This window comes from Pygocentrus nattereri, chromosome 19 (genome assembly GCF_015220715.1).
Source record: "Pygocentrus nattereri isolate fPygNat1 chromosome 19, fPygNat1.pri, whole genome shotgun sequence".
In the NCBI taxonomy this organism is placed as follows: Eukaryota; Metazoa; Chordata; class Actinopteri; order Characiformes; family Serrasalmidae; genus Pygocentrus; species Pygocentrus nattereri.
The window spans coordinates 15,479,128-15,498,256 of NC_051229.1; the positions used below are offsets into that span (position 1 = coordinate 15,479,128).

A 19,129-nucleotide genomic window follows, 5' to 3' on the forward strand; every position below is an offset into this window, starting at 1 on the left:
TTATGATTATGTTATGTGAAATGGAGGGATTCTATCCACCAAAATAAAGTTTGAGATTATGGTAAGAACTAAATGCTGCAGGGGTGCAGCATTTAAGGAAGAAGAAAATGAAAACTCTGAGAAGTGACTCATAGATGAAGAGCAGAGCACGGGGCTGCTTCCAGCACGGTTCCAGCACGAGTTAAACTCTTCATTAGCATTATGCACTGGAGAGCGGGGCCAAGGAAAGGCAAGAGGGTGGCATGACAAATCACCCAACAGGCCAACTGGGCACCCGCCAGCAATCCCATCTGCTGATCTGCACAGCAGGAAGTGAGCATGTAAGGGTATCACAGTAAGAGTCTGATCCATAACTGCTCTTTTTGTGAGCCACTTTTTGTTTAAAGTCTGTTGAAAGACTGTCACATTAAAGCAAGTGGAAGCATATATATATATATATATGTGTGTGTGTGTGTGTGTGTGTGTGTGTGTGTGGTGTGTGTGTGTCTGTGTGTGTTTATGTATATATTTGTGTTTTATATATGTTTTATATATAAACTTTTTATTTATTTTCTCAGAAGGTCAGTAAAAATTGGTATAAAACAAAAAAGCCCATTTACTATCTTCCATGCTAAAGGATCATTATTTTAAATGTTTGCTGAAAAAGATTTTTTTTTATTCTTGAATTAATTAGGTTATATTTCTGATGCTATGTGTCCATTTATCAACAATAAATGTGATGACGAGCTCATTAGAGAAAAATATTATAAAAAAGCTCATTACATTTTCTCATTTTCATGTGCAGAACAACACTGGAATATCTTCTGTCAGCAAAATTATCACCAAAAGGCTGCCATATGGAAGCAAGCACTCTAACAAACCACAGGCCCATATTAGATGTTTCTGATGAATAATCTGTGAGCCTTCTGATGAATTACAGGCAACCATGTGGTCCAACAAAGGATCATATGTCCTGCCAGAAAGCTGCAACCTTTAACCAAGTTAAATGGATCCAGGATTAAACAATGTATTCTAAGATAATTCATACACAATAGATATAATAATCATATTACAATAGTTTGTCCATATTGTGTAGGCGTGTCTTCAAAATGACAGTAGCAAACAACTCACTTGGTTGATCTCCCCATAGATTCCAATTACCTGTAAAAGAGCAAAGGGCACAGAAGTCTAGTATAAGAAAGTGGAAGAGGAAGTGAACAGTACTAGTAAGCAAACCCCTGCATTCACTGTGTGCAATTTAGCACCTATGTCAGCAATTATAAGGGGGTGTCTGGATACATGACATATAGTGTACCACCCAAAAGGAAAGAAGCAAAGATGAACACCAGGAACATTGACTTATCTGACGAATGTTTCCAACACCTTGTTGAAAAAATGCCTCGAAGTATTAAGTCAGTTCTGAAGGCAGTAGGGGGTCCAACCTTTTACTAGCAAGGTGTACCTAATAAAGTGTGTATATATATATATATATATATATATATATATATATATATATATATATATATATATATAATAACTCAATACACAGCCATTGATGTCTAAATAGCTGCCAACACAAGTGAGTACACCTCATAGTGAACATGTCCAAATTGTGCCCAATTGTGTCATTATCCCTCCCTGGTGTCATGTGACTCGTTAGAGTTACAAGGTTCCAGGTGTGAATGGGGAGCAGGGCTGTTAAATTTGATGTTTGGGGTACAACTCATATATATTCAGTCATTCATAATACTGGCGGCTGGATATTCAACATGGCACCTCATGGCAAAGAACTCTCTGAGGATGTGAGAAATAGAATTGTTGCTCTCCACAAAGATGGCCTACGCTATAAGAAGATTGCTAACACCCTGAAACTGAGCTGTAGCATGGTGACCAAGGTCATACAAAGGTTTTCCAGGACAGGTTCCACTCGGAACAGGCTTCGTCAGGGTCGACCAAAGAAGTCCATGTGTTCGGCGTCACATCCAGAGGTTGGCTTCAAAAAATAGATGCATGAGAGCTGCCAGCGTTGCTGCATAGGTTGAAGAAGAGGAAGGTCAGCCTGTCAATTCTCAGCCCAAGTGTTACACAATGCATCAACTTGGTCTGCATGGCCGTCATCCCAGAAGGAAGCCTCTTCTGAAACTGACACACAAGAAAGCCCACAAACAGTTTGCTGAAGATAAGCAGTCCAAGAACATGGATTATTGGAACCATGTCCTGTGGTCTGACGAGACCAAGATAAACTTGTTTGGCTCAGTTGGTGTCCAGCATGTGTGGTGGTGCCCTGGTGAGGAGTACCAAGACAACTGTCTCTTGCCCAGTCAAGTATGGTTGTGGTAGCATCATGGTAGCATCATGGCTGCATGAGTGCTGCCGGCACTGGGGAGCTGCAGTTCATTGAGGGAAACATGAATTCCAACATGTACTGTGACATTCTGAAGCAGAGCATGATCCCCTTCCTTATATATATATATATATATATATATATATATATATATATATATATATATACCTATTCAGCCTACAGCAGTATATTCCCACCCATTCATGCTGAAGTTATACAAGGTGTTTCACCCCAGACTGCTGTGAACAAAACACCACACAGGGCAGCCAATCAGAACAAAGCTATATGTTATTCTGCAGGAGGATGGGCTCTTTAAAATGGAGGCTGCATACTGCTCTTATCTGCTCTTCGATAAAGGCACCTTTTATCTTAAAGTTTTAGTGTATGCTACCCCAAGCCTGAATGACTTTGAGAAATGACGTCCAGTGTGAAGTCACTGTTATGTCACCACTACTCTGGACTCTGGTGAACAATGTCTCCTTTACTCAGCTAAGAGCAGAATGGGTGAAGTCAGACTATATGACTCTTCCCAGAAGACAGGCCATGACTTCGGCGATGCGTCACTGGCCTATGAGTAACACAAAAGGTCTAGCAGCTAGCCAATGACAAAGCACACTGTCTGCCTCAGCTAATGAAAAAAGCTCCTGCTGTTTGCCTCAGCCAATGAGAAATTCCTGCTGTTTGCCTCAGCCAATGAGAAATTCCTGCTGTTTGCCACACCCAAAGTAAAAAAATCCTGCTGCGTGCTTCAGTCAATGACATGCCAACAGAGTCTATTACAGCTCACTGAGAGCAATGACAGCACTGCTTGGGGAGTGTATATGAATGTGTATGTGTGATTATGGAACAGTTACACACTCGTAAAGAGTCCCAGTCATTCACTGAGCTTACTGAGGTACCTGCCAGACAGTCATTCATATTTCTCCTTCACACACTGCTCTATCATCAAACAATGACTAACCAACTATAATCTACAATGACTATAGTGCACAGAAAGCACAGATGAACAGTGAAAATTACTCTTTAACAGCTCTGCCCTCAATCTTGTCTGTAACTGTTCAAGGAGAACACAGAAAGACTTCATGTTCAAAATGTTTTGGGCTCATATTCAATATATTCAACTTATAATGTTTGTGCTGCTTTATGTTCCAAAAACAAACCTAATTCATTTTTACATGACCGCTTTACAACTTGCAGGCTGTTTTGCTCTTGCGCTGTATAATGTAAACCACTCTTCTGACTGCCTGCTCTGTATTGTGAGTTGTTCAAAAAGCATTCAAGACCCAAATGTACAAAACAAAAATCCATAATGCTTGAACTGAAATCCTCAGGGATGTTGGATCAGGTGGAAGGCTTTCATTTCCTTCTTGACAGTAAGGAAACAGTACAACATTTAATTGTTTTCTCCACATCTTCCACTACAAAAACTCTGCTACAGGCTGTCTGCAGGAACAACACTCCGTATCACCTCAGTATGAATGGGCTTGAACTGCTGCAAGCTCAGTCAGTGGTGTGCATGGTGGTAACAATACAACCATTATGAATTTAAAATGAGCAGGTTTTGTAGCCTAGCTTTCATATATGGACTGTATAGAGAAGAGAGTACCATAGTTTGCAACTCTAACCATGTTTACATTTAGATTAAATTTTTTGTTTAAAACAATCTAGGATTTTTTTTCCAAGACAGGGGTCCTCTAGGTCCCAGCTCAGATGACACCATTATACTGCATGAAAGCTTTCATAATGCTGGTGGAGACTGCGCAAGACATGGTTTGAGGTTATATAATGTCCTAACTCAGAACCTCTAAAAATTCTTGTTGAAGATTATGAATTCAATTGAGGCTCTATGGATATGACTGATACTACAGGCAGGAAACCACATGTTAACATAGCCTTTGATGTTGTAATATAGATGTAAAAAAGAGTAACTCACAGCACTGTGTCCCAGGAACAGGTAGAGGCCTCTCCTGCTCCTCCTGATATGAGTACTGTGACAGAAATATTTTGTGATTAATTTGTCCAAAAATCCCTCCATAAATCTCTCTATAAATTAATCCCTTAAATCCTACAGGCCTGTACTTGGCCCATATTTCAGTTCCTCAATCACTTCAATGCATAACTTGCATATTAAGCACTACTCAAGATGGATTAATTTTACAAGAGCAGGTTATGTAATGTAATTTGTAAGTGATTTGACTTGCATATTTGCATGGAAGAAAATGTGTGTAATTTCCACAAATTATCACAGACAGCTGGCACTGAAAGATGATAGCCTGGATGTCCATATGACAGACTCCACATTCAATAACAGCAACAACAATCCACACGGCTGTATCTATTAGTAGGTTATTTCATTAGCATGACGTGGATTGGAACAAGACTTCAGGAGTTCAGCCAATTGCAGAAGGTCATTCATAACTGTCAGACTGTAAGAAGCACATACACTGCATGTTCATGTGGAAACATGGATCTTGGTGGCATTCATTTCATCAGGTATGACAAATCCAGCTGAAATGGTTACCAAGTATTACTTACTTCATTACTTCATCATCACTAGCTTTAGTGACTTTTTTGCTACAGTACAAATATAAAGGGTCTTTTACTGTTATGGGGCCACAATACATAAGGAAGTATAATGGTGTCTTAAAGGCAAATTTCAGACATGGAGCTTGGCTTCAGTGCAGAGGGAAAATAATGAACAATAGAGAGAAACAAGTGTGAGAGGAATCACCCTATCAGCCTGGACTTACATCCTGGTCCCTCATGGCATTCAGCTGCTCCAGTTTCTTAGCCCAGTATCGAGCTTCCTCCTCAGGGATATCTGTCACAAGTGCCACAAACACACACTGTTCAGCTACACAGCAAATACACACATATATACTCATACGCTCCTCAAACACTATCATAGTGATACATTGTATTTTTATAATAATATATAACTATATAATTACAATATAATTGCATAATTATACAATATACCCAAATCATCAATCCTTTTTTACACTCATTGCCCCTTTTATCAGCTCCACTTCTATATCGGTGCACTTTGTAGTTCTATAATTACAGACTTAGTCCATCTACTTCTAGGTATATTTTGTTAGCCCCCTTTTTACCCTGTTCTTCAATGGTCACCACAGAGCAGGTATTATTTGGGTGGTGGATCATTCTTAGTGACACTGACATTTGCTGATGTGTTAGTTTGTGTTGCACTGGTACGAGTGGATCAGACACACCACACTGCCAGAGTTTTCAAACACCTCAGCTGGACTGAGAATAGTCCACCAACCAAGGATATCCAGGCAACAGTGTCCTGTGGGCACTGATGAAGAACTAGAGGATGACCAAACAGAGAACCGCATAATGAACAAATGCCTGAGTATTCAAATGATTTGGGCCAGCCAAAAAACACACACAGGCTCACCTGTTCATGTGAACACACACAGGCACTGGCAGATACAAACAAACAAACACCCACATAAACACTATGCTTGTTTATGAAAAGAGGAATATGGCTTTTCACCTGCTGTGACCTTATGTCAGTACTGTTTTTTTTTTTTTTCGCCAAGAAACAAGTTTGTGCTGTAGACAGAATGAATGAGTTTCCAAGTAAACAGATATAGCACTGTGCTGTGCTTGGTGTTTGAGAAAGTAGGTCTGCCACTTCCTGCAGAATCTCACCACTCACTCAGGTTGTATATTTCAATGACCCATTGCTCCAGGACAGATTTTTGTCATTTTGAGGGTGTCCTGTTTTCTGTTGTGTGCTTTGGAACCTTTCAAAACTGCTGCTTCAGTGTTTTCAAGTAAAAAAAAAACACTCAGAGCTATTGCAGTCCACATCACAAGTTTGTGACACCATATTAAAGGAGTATATATATATATATATATATATATATATATATATATATATATATATATATATATATATATATTTCTTTTGTTACACATATCTGAACTGAGACACAGTAGTATGTGACTACATGTCTTATATTTGAGACTGCAGCTCCCTAATCTATTACAAATCCAATTTTGTGTTTTGTAGGTTCAGTATTACTGCCTAGTATGTGAGTGAATAATCCTCCCTTACAGTTTTCTCTTGTCCCAGCAGTTTTTAACATAAGTCCATTTAGCATAAAATGTGTTCACCTTTTTAATTGTAACATTTCACTTAAAAATCCTTATTTTCTATAACATTTACACAGATAAAAAAAAATGCAAGTAATCGTGATTAACTATATGTGTAACGCCGGGGAGCGAGGAGGTGGACGCATATGCAGAGATAAGCGACTTTTATTCAGGGCAAATCCAGACAGTCCAGGTTTGTTAAGCCAACACGGATTGAAAGGGGGGGATGGGCGTTGGGGTAGACATGACAGACAAACCAGAATCGCACAATAAACAATCAACACGATCAAACATCCAAACAGTTCAAACAAAGAGCAGTAACCAGACAGGGGAAAACACGGGGCTTAAATACATAAGGGTAAACGAGGGACAGGTGGAAACACAGGTGGAGATCAGGGGCGGAGTAACCAAAACAAGGGGCCGGACTAGGAAATCAAAACAAACACATATGGGCTAAACCAAAACACAACACGAACACATGGACAGGACTGGGAGGGGCCAATCGTCACAATATGAAATTCTGAGATTAATCGCAATTACATTTTTTAAACATTTGACAGCCCTATATATATATATATATATATATATATATATATATATATATAAATAAAAAATAAACAGTGATTTTCTGGATGTTAGTGTGTTTGTTTAACCATTTTCAAACGTCTCCTCGAGGAAGCCCAGTATTATATGTAGTTAAAAAGCAACTCCTGGTTTAACGAATCAGCGCTTCATTAAATTGTGCTCATGATGTAATTGAGGATATTAACAAGTCTCTGTGGTCGCTGTGAAGGTGTCAAGGAGAAATATGGACCCAAAAAATTCTTGTTACTTTTTATTGTTTTTATGTTTATCTGAAGTAGGAATATGACTTTATTCTAATGTATATTGTGATAAACTCACTGCTGAGGTAAATTGTTTAAAAATTTGCTTAGAAGCCTAAAACTTTCGCACAGTGCTGTGTACAACCACATAAAGAAATCTTTCAGCCAAAGCGTGGTTTTACTGAAAGGTTTAAGTGCTGTTGAGTACCGACATCACAACAAGGGAATGAAATGCATGCGCTTCGGCGTTATTCCCTATGCTGAACCTTTGTCAAATGGCCCTTCAGTTTTGCAGGTTTTGCAAAGAAAAATGGCAAAATCTGAGCAGGTTTCTAATGAATGTCACATTAAGAAAACAAGCTCATTAAATATAGTGTGTCAAGCTGTATGAGAATAAGTTTGTATGGTTAGGCTTGCAATTATGAATAGTCTTACCCAGTGGCAGTTCGAAGCGTGTGTCGAGTAGCACCCGGTGGAATGTTGGGTCTTTGGTGCCGCAGATTTCATTATCTGCCATGATTACCTGTGAGTCCAGTGTCAACCATTCCCCTGGACCCTCCTGTAACAACATACACAAAACCATGTTAGACTTCCTTGCTCCTCTTGATAACAACTGCCCCACTTTTGGCCCCAGTTCCTTACCCATAACTACATAATTACATATTAAACAATATTTGATTAGAATTAACAACCATTCGTCACTGTGTGTGCAGACTGTGAAATTAGACCTCTGCATTTAACCCATCCTTGCAGTGAAACACCCACATACATGCACATTAGTGAACACACACTAGGGGGCAGTGAGCACAGTTGCCCGGAGCAGTGGGCAGCCCTATCCACGGCACCCGGGGAGCAAATGAGGGTTAGGTGCCTTGCACAAGGGCACTTCAGTCATGGAGTGTCAGCCAAGGGGATCAAACCGGCAACCTCCAGGTCAAAGGGCTGGGTCCCTAACCTCCAGCCAATGACTTTGATGTGGGGTAATGTAATTTGTAAGCCATCTGACTCGAAGATTTATATGGGATGAAATATCTTTGTAATTTCTCCAAATTATTATAGATAGCCCAGACTGAAAGGTCAGGATGTACACATTAGTGCCACACTCTATAACAATAACAACACACAGCACAGCTATATTATTAAACATTTTGTTATTAGCACAAGATGAACTGAAATAGGACTACCATTACTGAGAAAGTCAAGAGTTCAGCCACTTCTTGAAGAGCAAGCACTGCACAATTATTAGTGTCATACAGTAAAAACTACATACTGCAGAGTCATCCTGGAATCAATTCACAGATCATGTTGGCAATTACTAAAAATACAGTAGGTTTTTCCTCTCCTGAACCTTCCAATTACAGTATACTCAAAAACATGTTACAGTCTGTTACAATCTCTGAGGCCTGCCATTAGAAAAAAACAGCGTTGGTTGCTGGAGCCTATCCCAGCAATTGTCCAGCAATGGTTGGGCGAAAGGCAGGAAACACCTTGGACATTAAGGTCAACACTACAGATTGTTATAATTGTCAACAAACCCTCAATTGAAACTCAGCTGATTCCCAACAGCCCTAGGGTTAGAATCACAGTTAAAGTTAGAGTCAGGGTTAAGGTTAAAATTTTGGGTTCAGTGTTAGAGTTATTGACAGGTTAGGGAAAAGTTGAGGTGATGTTAAAAGGTATTAAGTCGATGTAGAATAAAGACCACCATTCACAAAATATCTGCTTCAGTCCGTTGTAGCAACTGAATCTGTATCTGTCGTTTTTTGGGCCTTCCTTTTCTGCCACTTCTGTCAGTAAAGAACACTGTCAGAATACTTCAATCTGATATATAGAAGCATAATGTAAGCGTAAATCATTACGCAATGTAAATTGAAGGTATATCAAAATGTCAATTAAAAGTCTTGGATTCTAAGGTTAAAAAAATTAAGGAATTAATACACTAAACACACTACATGTCCATTCATTCATAAAGTAGCCACAGAAATACAATTACTCTAGCTGGAATTTCTCCAAATGAAAACTTGGGAAACACCCAAATATTACCCTCCACTGTCACCACTGCTGTAACCCTGTCATACTTCAACAGTTTTCACTCTTGTCCCTATTATTTCAGATCAGAAAACGCAAAAACATGTTTATAGAATCAGAGGGAAAACACTCATTCATAATTGAGGGCAGGTGATACATCATTCATACAAACTTATGAAAGCAAGGGAAAAAGCCTTGGGGTCATTTATAAAACAAGACTTAAAAGCTGCAAACTGGTGACCACTCAGCAAAAGGTTTGCCTGAAAGGAGCCCAGCGTTTGCTTACATAACTGTCTCTCAGCAGCTGCTGTGTATATGTCTGTGTGTCTACAGTCTGAGTCTCTTTTGTATTCCCAAAAAGTTGTAAAAGAAAATGCTAATTAACCAGTGTTTTCATCTACTATGACTGTGCACAAATACCTGACGTGACATGCTTGTGACGGACAGGAAAAGACCAAAGTCTTTCTCAATGTATGTGGTTAATACAATGGAGGGATTCTAACTTTTATGTGCTCTCATAAGCTAACCCAAATGTAGTCAGCCAACACTTGTAAGTTGTACAAAGTTTGCTTTTAAGTTTCAAACTAGATCTACAAGGCTCATGTAGCTAACAACTAATGAAAGCTTATTTCGTCTTTATGATTGTGTATTTTAATAGATCTGCTAATTTGTACATCTTTTGTCCATTTTATAGATCATGTTGTATAGTGTCAGGAACCCCTTGAAATGACTTAAAAACTCGAGGTCTGCACAGGACTGTTTTATCAGTCCCACTCCCACCTGTTCCCACAAGATTTCATCCCGCTCCCACAGAAAAGCAGAATCATTTGTCCTACTCCCATCTGCAACTGAAACATTTTGGCCCTCTCTCACCCATGCAGTTCCATCAAGGAGAACTGACATCCAATATTTATCACAGTCTATTCTCAAACACATTACTCTCTGCTGGAATGACATTTTAGTCATAGTCATTGGGCTTACTATGAAGTAACTTCACCAAACGCCAGAGGATGGTTATTTTGGTGTTTTGCTGATCAGCTGTTGCTGTCAGACTGGACACTCCACCATCTCTGTAAACGACAAGAATTGTTTACATGATCGGTTGTCTTTTGAATGACTTCATTTATTCTATTCCTTTCACCTTTTATATTGGATGTATTTTATATATATATGTATCTGTATGTATGTGTGTGTGTGTGTGTGTGTATATATATATATATATATATATATATATATATATATATATATATGTATTTGCTGAACTCCTTTAACATCTTGCTTTATTATTGTTATTAATTTAAAGATTAAGCATTTAGAAGCTACTAATGAAAACTACTATAAAATGAATGTAAGTTATGTAGTTATGAAAGTGAGGAATCGGAGTGCGCACCCACATACAAACCCATAACAAAAGTAAATAAACAAATAAGTAGTAAATATAACTAAATAAACTTTATACATGTTAATTTGTTCAATCAACTACATTTGGAAATTTGGGGGAGGGGGGTACCGTGCAAATTATATTTTGCCAAACTATTCCTTTAACACGTATGCTCTCAATCCTGGGAACTATGAGCTATAGTACTAGAAGTAATATTTATTTATAGTACATTTAAAACAGTATGCCAAACCAAAAAACTTTAAACCAATAACATCATGAATAAGATTAGCAGATCAACATTATAGCCAGGGCTCAGAATCTCTGATAAAAATTAGATCCACATATAACCAAACATTCTGAGCACAATAATATCTCTAAAGTAATGGCCTAGAAATATACATTACCAGTCAAAAGTGTGGACACACCTAACTGAATAAGTATATTTCATAACAATGCCCCCAAATAATATGTATATTAGTCTAAATCATGGAATATTAGTGTATGTTAGTGTATTTTAACTCTAGAGAACAGTGTGAGTGTAAAGTGGCAGTAGCACTGGCACTAGACACACACCCACCTCATTTGATTGGCGGATGCTCCGCAAGGGGATCCAGATGGTGCCCACCATGGTGTCCCAGATCAGACCTTTATTCCACACCTCCACAGTCAGGCCCAGGTCCAGCCTGTTTATCTCACTGGAGAGAGAGATATAGAAAGAGGGAGAATTGCTTTTGCTGTTTAGATAGATTTTTTTTCTTTTTAAACATTGTGCATGTTGCTGCTAAATTAAACTAAGCAAAATGGTAACACAGATGAATACAACAACAAAGCTCTTATTAAGGAGAGAAAGAGAAAGGTACACCCTCAGAAATAAAGGTATGAAACTGTCAATGGGGCAGCACCACTCTTGTCACTGGGGTGGTATCATCAAGGGTATATCTCAGTACCTTTAGTCAGGGAACATAACTTTATCATAATCCACTGAAATTACAGTTTCTAAGTTGTATTGATTCCACACACCCCGCCTTGTCTCCAGGCTTTTTATTTTGTTGTTCTGCTTTAAAACATTCGGTTATGGAATGGTACAAATATGTCTTTTCACCTGGAAAAACTTATTTAAGGTGCACAGTTGGACCTTAAAACCACTGTGTACCTTGGAGGTACATTTACATTGTTTGTACCTTGATGAATGAAAAATGTACTTGGACAAAACCTTTATTTCTAACAGTGTAGAAACAGAGGAAATAAAATAAAAGAGCAAGACAGATAGAATGATAACACTAGGCAGAATGAGCCAGAGGCAGATTACAATGGGACAAATGGAAAAAAAAATTTGATGTGTAACTTGGTATTGAAGAGAGATGAAAACAAGGAGAGGATGTAGGATGTCCAAAAGTATCCATACATCCCTTGAATTCAGCTACTTTAAGGTGCACCCATTGTTGACAAAGGTGTTCAACTGCTTGTATAATCTCTATAGGAAAGCACTGCCAGAAGAACAGGATGCTCTCTCTGACCATGCTCAATGGACATGTATTGTGGGCAGCTAATTATCCACATTATCCACAATACAGTAGTTTATGTATCTTCACAACACTGGACAAAAGCTAACACTAACACTTAGTTTAGCTAGCTAGCTGTTACCAGCTAACACAACACTCAAATGATCTGAGACATGTGTCATCTGCTTTAACATTAACCTAACACGATATGCTAGGACAGCTACCATAATAAATAAATAAAAAATAGGGTAACACTTTATTTGTAGAGTCCACTTTAGATGCTTTGTAGATACTTAATTTACTTTCAAGTTACATTCACCTAAATATATACTAAACAGGCCATCATTTTCTTGAACTCTAAACCTGCTCTAATCCTAACCCTAACCTTAACTTCAACCCAAAACTTAAACCCAGCCCTCATCCTGGTCCTTGCCATAATCCTGGTCCAAATACTAACCCTAACCTCACCACTGCTTAGAATCAACTGAGTGTCAACAGATAGTTTGTTAACAATTTGAACATCTGTAGATAATCTACAGGGGACTATAGTGGACTATCCAAATAAAATGAGACCAAAATTAGATATGGGCATTAAGAGGAAAGAGTCTGCTTGAGAAAATATATTTATATTATATAAATATATTTATATTTTCTCAAAGCAGACTCTTTCCTTTTAATGCCCATATTTATTTTTAGCACTTTTCTTTAAATAACATTTTGGGATTAGCTTTGCTTTTTGTTCTTTTGCCTCTGTCATGATAAAAGCATGTTTTCTTGACTGCTAAAAGTCATCGACAAATCAATCATAAGATTCTTGCTATCTTTAAAAAATAGTTTGTTTAAAGAACCAGAAATATAAAAATATGGATAACAGATTTGAATATGGCTGCTACTGTTTTTACACTAAAAAAAAGTCAAGACTACTTATTTATAGCTTTTTTGAGTCAACTCAAACTTGAGGGAATAGGAGTTAGGAACCAATGACCTCATGTTCGGTTAACTCAAAACAGCTGTGAATTTTTTTTGTCCATTTGTTCAGAGAGCAAGTTATACAGTGTTAGGAACTACATAAGCAAGTCTATGTGTGACAACGTGATACATTTTGAAGCCAATGTGTGATGATTTAGACATGCAAACTGCATGATGCCAAGCAGTTGGGTCAGCCTTTAGAAGCAAACTGTGACATCAAACATGTCTTGTATGATCAACTGCATTTGGGTGGTTGAATGACACAAAGCTGTATAACAGAAAATGAAATTAGATTAATATCCAGAATGCTGTGAAATATTAAACAAAATATTAGGGTATTATTCTGCTAAGGGGCAAAATTCTCTGAATTTGACATGATGGCATAAAGGGCTTACAGCCTTGTTACATAACAGCTGCAGTGTAACACCAGTGAAATCTCAGTGCTCTGAACTATGAGTGTGTGCCTCACACACACTTACACACACACTCAGCTTATTCTACTCAACTGGAGCACTGATAAGCAAATAAAGGAAAATGAGAAGGGGGACTGCCAAGAGAAAATGAGAGAGACAGGATTGAGAGGAAGAGAGAGAGAGGTGGATACATGAATGAATGGAGAGAGAAAGAAGCGTGACTGAGTGAGTGAATGATTAAATGGGTAAGAGGAGGAGAAAGGGAGGGAGAGGTGAAAGTGTGAGCGAGAGAGCGATTAAAGTTGAAGATAATGCATGAGTGTGAATGAAAGAGAGCAGGAGAGTGGGTAGCTGTGGGTGGAGGAACTGAGTCACTTTCTGTATGTGAAATATATAAAAACTCACTAAGTCATCTCTACTGACCCGATACATCAAAAGTTTACAATCATTGTGTTCAATATTATAAAAATAAAGGTCCTAGATATGTGTATAACGTGACTGTTTCTAATATGAAACTCATAGGTTTCAAATACATTTTACATGTGGCAAAAAAGATGCATGGAGTTATAGATGATTCCATAATTCTAAAGCATCAAGAGGTAAAATTACATTTAAAAAGCCAATTTACTACACTGTTTGAACATCCTCTGTCAAACGACATGTTCTGTTGATTGAAAATATGTTTGCAAATATACAATTTCCCTGTAGAGTATTTGTTAATATATTTTCAATCAACAAAACGTCATTTGGGCGGCACGGTGGCGTGGTGGGTAGCGATGTCGCCTCACAGCGAGGAGGGCCTGGGTTCGATTCCCCGGCCGGGCGGCCAGGGTCCTCTCTGTGTGGAGTTTGCATGTTCTCCCCGTGTCTGCGTGGGTTTCCTCCGGGTTCTCCGGTTTCCTCCCACAGTCCAAAGACATGCCAGGCTAAAGTCAGGCCAATTGGACATGCTAAATTGCCCCTAGGTGTGAGTGTGTGAGTGACTGTCTGTGTCTGTCTGTCTGCCCTGCGATGGACTGGCGACCTGTCCAGGGTGTATCCTGCCTTTCGCCCAAAGACTGCTGGGATAGGCTCCAGCATCCCCCCGCGACCCTGACGGAGAAGCGGCTTAGAAAATGGATGGATGGATGGATGGATGGAAAACGTCATTTGACAGGGGATGTTCAAACTGACTATATGAGTCCTAAAGCCACAGTAACTGTTCAATTCTAAAGTGAAGTTTGCAAGTCTGTAGTGATTGTCATTTTATGTGGTCTACCACTTCATTCAGATTCCTGGCTGTGTTTATACTTTGTTTCCAAAAGTATTCAGTCACCCATCCAACTCATTGTGTTCTACTCACTTCTATGGCCAATGGCATATAAAACCAAGCACCTAGGCCTGCAGACTGCTTCTATAATCTACAAACATTTATAAAAGAATGGGTCACTCTCAGGAGCTCAGTGAATTCCAGCATGGCCCTGTGATAGGATAATACCTGTGCAACAAGTCCAGTCGTGAAATTTCCTCACTACTAAATATTCCACAGTCAACTGTCAGTGGTATTATAACAAAGTGGAAGCAACTGGGAACGACAGCAACTCAGCCATGAAGCGGAAGGCCATGTCAAATGACAGAGCTGGGTCAGCGGATGCGCAGAGGTCGCCAACTTTCTGCAGAGTCAATTGCTACAGACCTCCAAACTTTATGTGGCCTTCAGATTACCTCAAGAACAGCATAGAGAGCTTCATGGAATGAGTTCCCATGGCTGAGCAGCTGCATCCAAGTCTTACATCACGAAGCACAACGCAAAGTGTCAAATGCAGTGTTGAAAAGAGCCACCACTGGACTCTAGAGCAGTGGAGATATGTTCTCTGAAGTGATGAATCACTTTAATTTACTTTTAATGTCAGTCAATGGAGCCAGACTTTTTTCCCCAGTAACTTATTTTCATTCATAAAATCAACAAAAGCCTGTAATTCAGCATGGGGTGCGCAAACTTTTGCACTTTTGCACACAACTGTACTTGTAAATAATCTCTGTTCTGACTAGTTGCCCTATGTTGTGTCTCATTCAAAAAGCAGTCCAGGCTGAAACACTGATAACTTCAACATGAATGGCCGTAGCCAAACTGCTGCATGTTGAATATATGAGCACACTGATTTTTGTGACATCACAACAGTAAATTCAAAAGAAGCTGTTTTTGCCACTTAGTTTCCTGTATGGACTGTATGAACTGAAGAGAGAAATTGTAACAATGTTTATGCTGTTACTTTTATTTAAAAATTTAGATTTTCAATTATATGGCACCTTTAACTACTAGAACGTCTTTTATTTTTAGAGTGGTGATCAAAACTCAAGGTAAATAATGTGGCAAGACACAGACAAGACAATAAATAGATAATTACAGTATCTACATTAATAATAACTTCATAACCTTCTCATTCCTAAAACACAATGTTAAATAAAAGACATTAAAATACCTTTTGTTGCCTAGTACATATATTTTACACCAGTCGTCTCGAACCCTGGTCCTGAAGAGCTGTCCTGCAGAGTTTACTCCCAACCTGTATCCAATATGCTGCACTGCCCCTTACTTAACTCTAATACATCGGATCCAGCCACTCAGGGACTTGGGAAGAGGTAGATTAGCTGGAGCAGGTGTGGTAGACTATGACTGGAACTAGGATCTGCAGGAAGGTAGCTCTATAGGACCAGGGTTGGAGACCTCTGCTCTACACTGTATACACTATTATTGAACAAAATAACAGCAATCATTAATATGACATGATTCCAAACTTCTGAATGATGATATGTCAGTTTAAGTGTAAAGCCATTTGTACTGTACTTAGCACTTGTGAAAGTGAGAATAACATTCACCAAGTTAATTTACAATGTCAGCATATGCTCTGGACATCTGGACATCTGCCCTGTGTATGAATGCAGAGCCTGGAGAAGTCATGTGACCTGGCCAGTGTGGAGTGGGTGCTAGTGAGAGTGTCTGAGTTAGCCAGTGTGGACAATACAGTTAGAATGTAATGAAGACAAATTAAAGCTCAAACTCAAGTTGAGATGGAAAGGAAGGGGAGCAAGAGCAAAGGGCACAGAGGACAAAGAGACTGAGGGAAGACAGGAAGAGGGAGGGAAGAGAGAGAACAGAAGATGATTGAAGGAAGAGGAGAGGAGAAAATGAGGAGACAATGGGTGACAGGTAAGAGACAAAATGAGGTGAGAAGAGGGAGACAGAGCGAAAGAACAAAGGTAGACAGAGATAAAGAGAGAGAAAGAGAGAGAACATGAATGGGCAGAGTAGCTTAAACACCCCTGAGGAACTCATGTCTGTACTTTACTTTTCACTCTTATTATCCTTTTTGTTTATTTGGATCGAAATGTTCGTTTCACTCATTAACTACGTTACAGCTCATTGGCCTGGCTGTAATGTAACTAACAAAATTTATTCATGTTAACAAAGATTATTAAATTAACAGAAAGCGAGAAACAACAAACTTGTTGAAGCTTTGAAATACAGCTTTGATGTTTAATGAGGAATTAGCATTTGAGGTTTATCCGGCCTGATAACACAGCCGTCTGCGAGCGCATATTTCTTTTATGGAATTACATTAAATTGCAATATGACAAAGCATGTGGAAAACAAACACTGCAAGAGAGGGGGGAGAGAGAGGGCAAGAGCAAGAAAGAGAGAGAAAGGGAAAGCAGAGATAAAGAGAGACAGAGGGAAAGAGGAGAGAGGGATGTCCAGAGGTAAAGAAAGGGAAGAGAATGAGTAAAGAAAAAGCAGTGGAGAAAAAGTGAGGGGATGAAAGAGAAAACATAATAATGGGGGAAATTGAGAGAACGAGAGAGACTGGAGAAAAGAATGAGAGAAAGAGAGAGGGTTGCAGAAAGACAAAGAAAGGGAAGAGAAAGGCAGAAAAGGGGGAAGAAAGCAACAGAGAAAAGGACAGAGATGGAAGGAAGAGAGAGGCAGACAGAGAGAGAAAAAGGTAGGGAGCAGAAAAAGGGAGCAGAAAAAGAAAGAAAGCAAAAAAAGAAGAACAGAGAGAGAGAGAAAGAGCAGAGTGAGACAGACAGAGAGAAGGAGAGACAGAGTGAGAGAGAAGAGGAAGGACAGAGCCATAGAAAGAGAGGAAGAGAAAGCAATAGAGAGGGCTAGAAAAGACAGATGGAAAAATAGAAAGGGGAGAGGGAAAGAGGAAAAGAGGGAGAGAAAGAGAGATAAATAGAGAGAGATATACTCACAACATGAAATCTTGCTCCCAGCTGGGCTGATTGCCCCGCACTGCGATTGTCGTGCTTTTAACATTCTGCACCTTCAGACTCACATATGTGTTGAACTTCTCTGCAGGTGAGAGTAACAACAGGAGGTCACAAACACATACACAGTGTGGAATGACTGTAAAAGGAATGGTGGTGGCTCTTGAGGTTTTTCTTCAGTCTCACCTTGGGGTCCGTCGAGCTTGGCTTTCTTCACTGCAGAAAAAAAGAAAAGAAAGAAGACAGAAAACAAAACTGTTATACCTTTCAGGCTCTTCATGCTCACACTTACCCTTTAAATGCATGCTTTATTGACAGTAATAAAACAAAGCTTGTTAGATTTTGATTTTAAAGTCAGAATATACTGTGGTGGTGATAGGAACCAGACATCCAAAGCCTCTAAAGCTACCTCACATAAAGTTATTAAACAAAACTGTTACAAATACATTGCCTGACATACTTGATACATTGTTTTACTACTGTTTTTGACTAAAGGTTGTTATGTTTTGGCCTAAAACATAGAAAAAATACATTCATGGTGGAAATGGGAGAAAAATGGCAGAAAAAAAATTGTAGCTTATTATTTCAGATTTCACAATATCTTACCACTATCAGCACTACATATAAAAAATCAGAAGACGTGTAGATACACTGGTAGTTTGGACAGTACATTAAAAGACTGTATTTGCATTGTATATATCAAGAGCCCTGGTTCTCAACACCACCACTGCAAAGAAATCCTTCAGTGTGTTTTTCTATAATGCACCACTTCACATCAAACTACTCTCAATCATAATGATTAAATTGTGCAGAAAAAAAAAAAATGTTTTTGTTTACAAATGCAGAGTGGTGTTAACTTGTGTCCCTAATACTTAAACCAACACTATAACATAGTTTGGGGATTAGGAGACTTCTCTGGTGGAAATTTATATTTGAGAAGAATTGTCTGTAATGTTTTTTGTGCTTCGAAACCCTTCCCCAAGAGGATGAATTTGATGATTGGGAGTGAGTTGGAAGAATATTCTAAGAGAACTCAAAACTTGGTGAAGGGTGTGTGTACCAAGGATGTGAGTGAATTATGTAATATTGTCATCAGTATAATGTTGATTTTGGACTTAAGACCTAAACATCGATCTGGATCTTCTTTTTGTGCCTATGTGTATTACGCTAGTATGTAAAGATGTATGACATGGACTGAAATACTTTGCAAAGTCCGACGCCACAGCTCTGACTTTTAAATGATGATTTCAGACTTTACAGAGCTACCCGTAACAGTGCACATGCACCATATTTGTCCTCATAACTCAATA

At 38.8% G+C, this 19,129-nt stretch overlaps 1 protein-coding gene across 2 annotated transcripts in view; it reads right to left on the minus strand.

Annotated features, from left to right (window-relative positions):
* LOC108427160 (protein unc-13 homolog A) overlaps nt 1-19,129 on the minus strand; it is an 84,675-nt gene that overhangs the window by 49,591 nt on the left and 15,955 nt on the right. For both annotated transcript variants that reach the window (XM_017697120.2, XM_017697119.2), the window contains exons 2-8: nt 18,006-18,035; nt 17,805-17,904; nt 11,259-11,376; nt 7,708-7,831; nt 5,074-5,144; nt 4,257-4,311; nt 1,111-1,140 (exon numbers count right to left, since the gene is read on the minus strand). In XM_017697120.2, the coding sequence (XP_017552609.1) occupies nt 1,111-1,140; nt 4,257-4,311; nt 5,074-5,144; nt 7,708-7,831; nt 11,259-11,376; nt 17,805-17,904; nt 18,006-18,035 (528 nt within the window). The remainder of the gene's footprint in view (nt 1-1,110; nt 1,141-4,256; nt 4,312-5,073; nt 5,145-7,707; nt 7,832-11,258; nt 11,377-17,804; nt 17,905-18,005; nt 18,036-19,129) is intronic.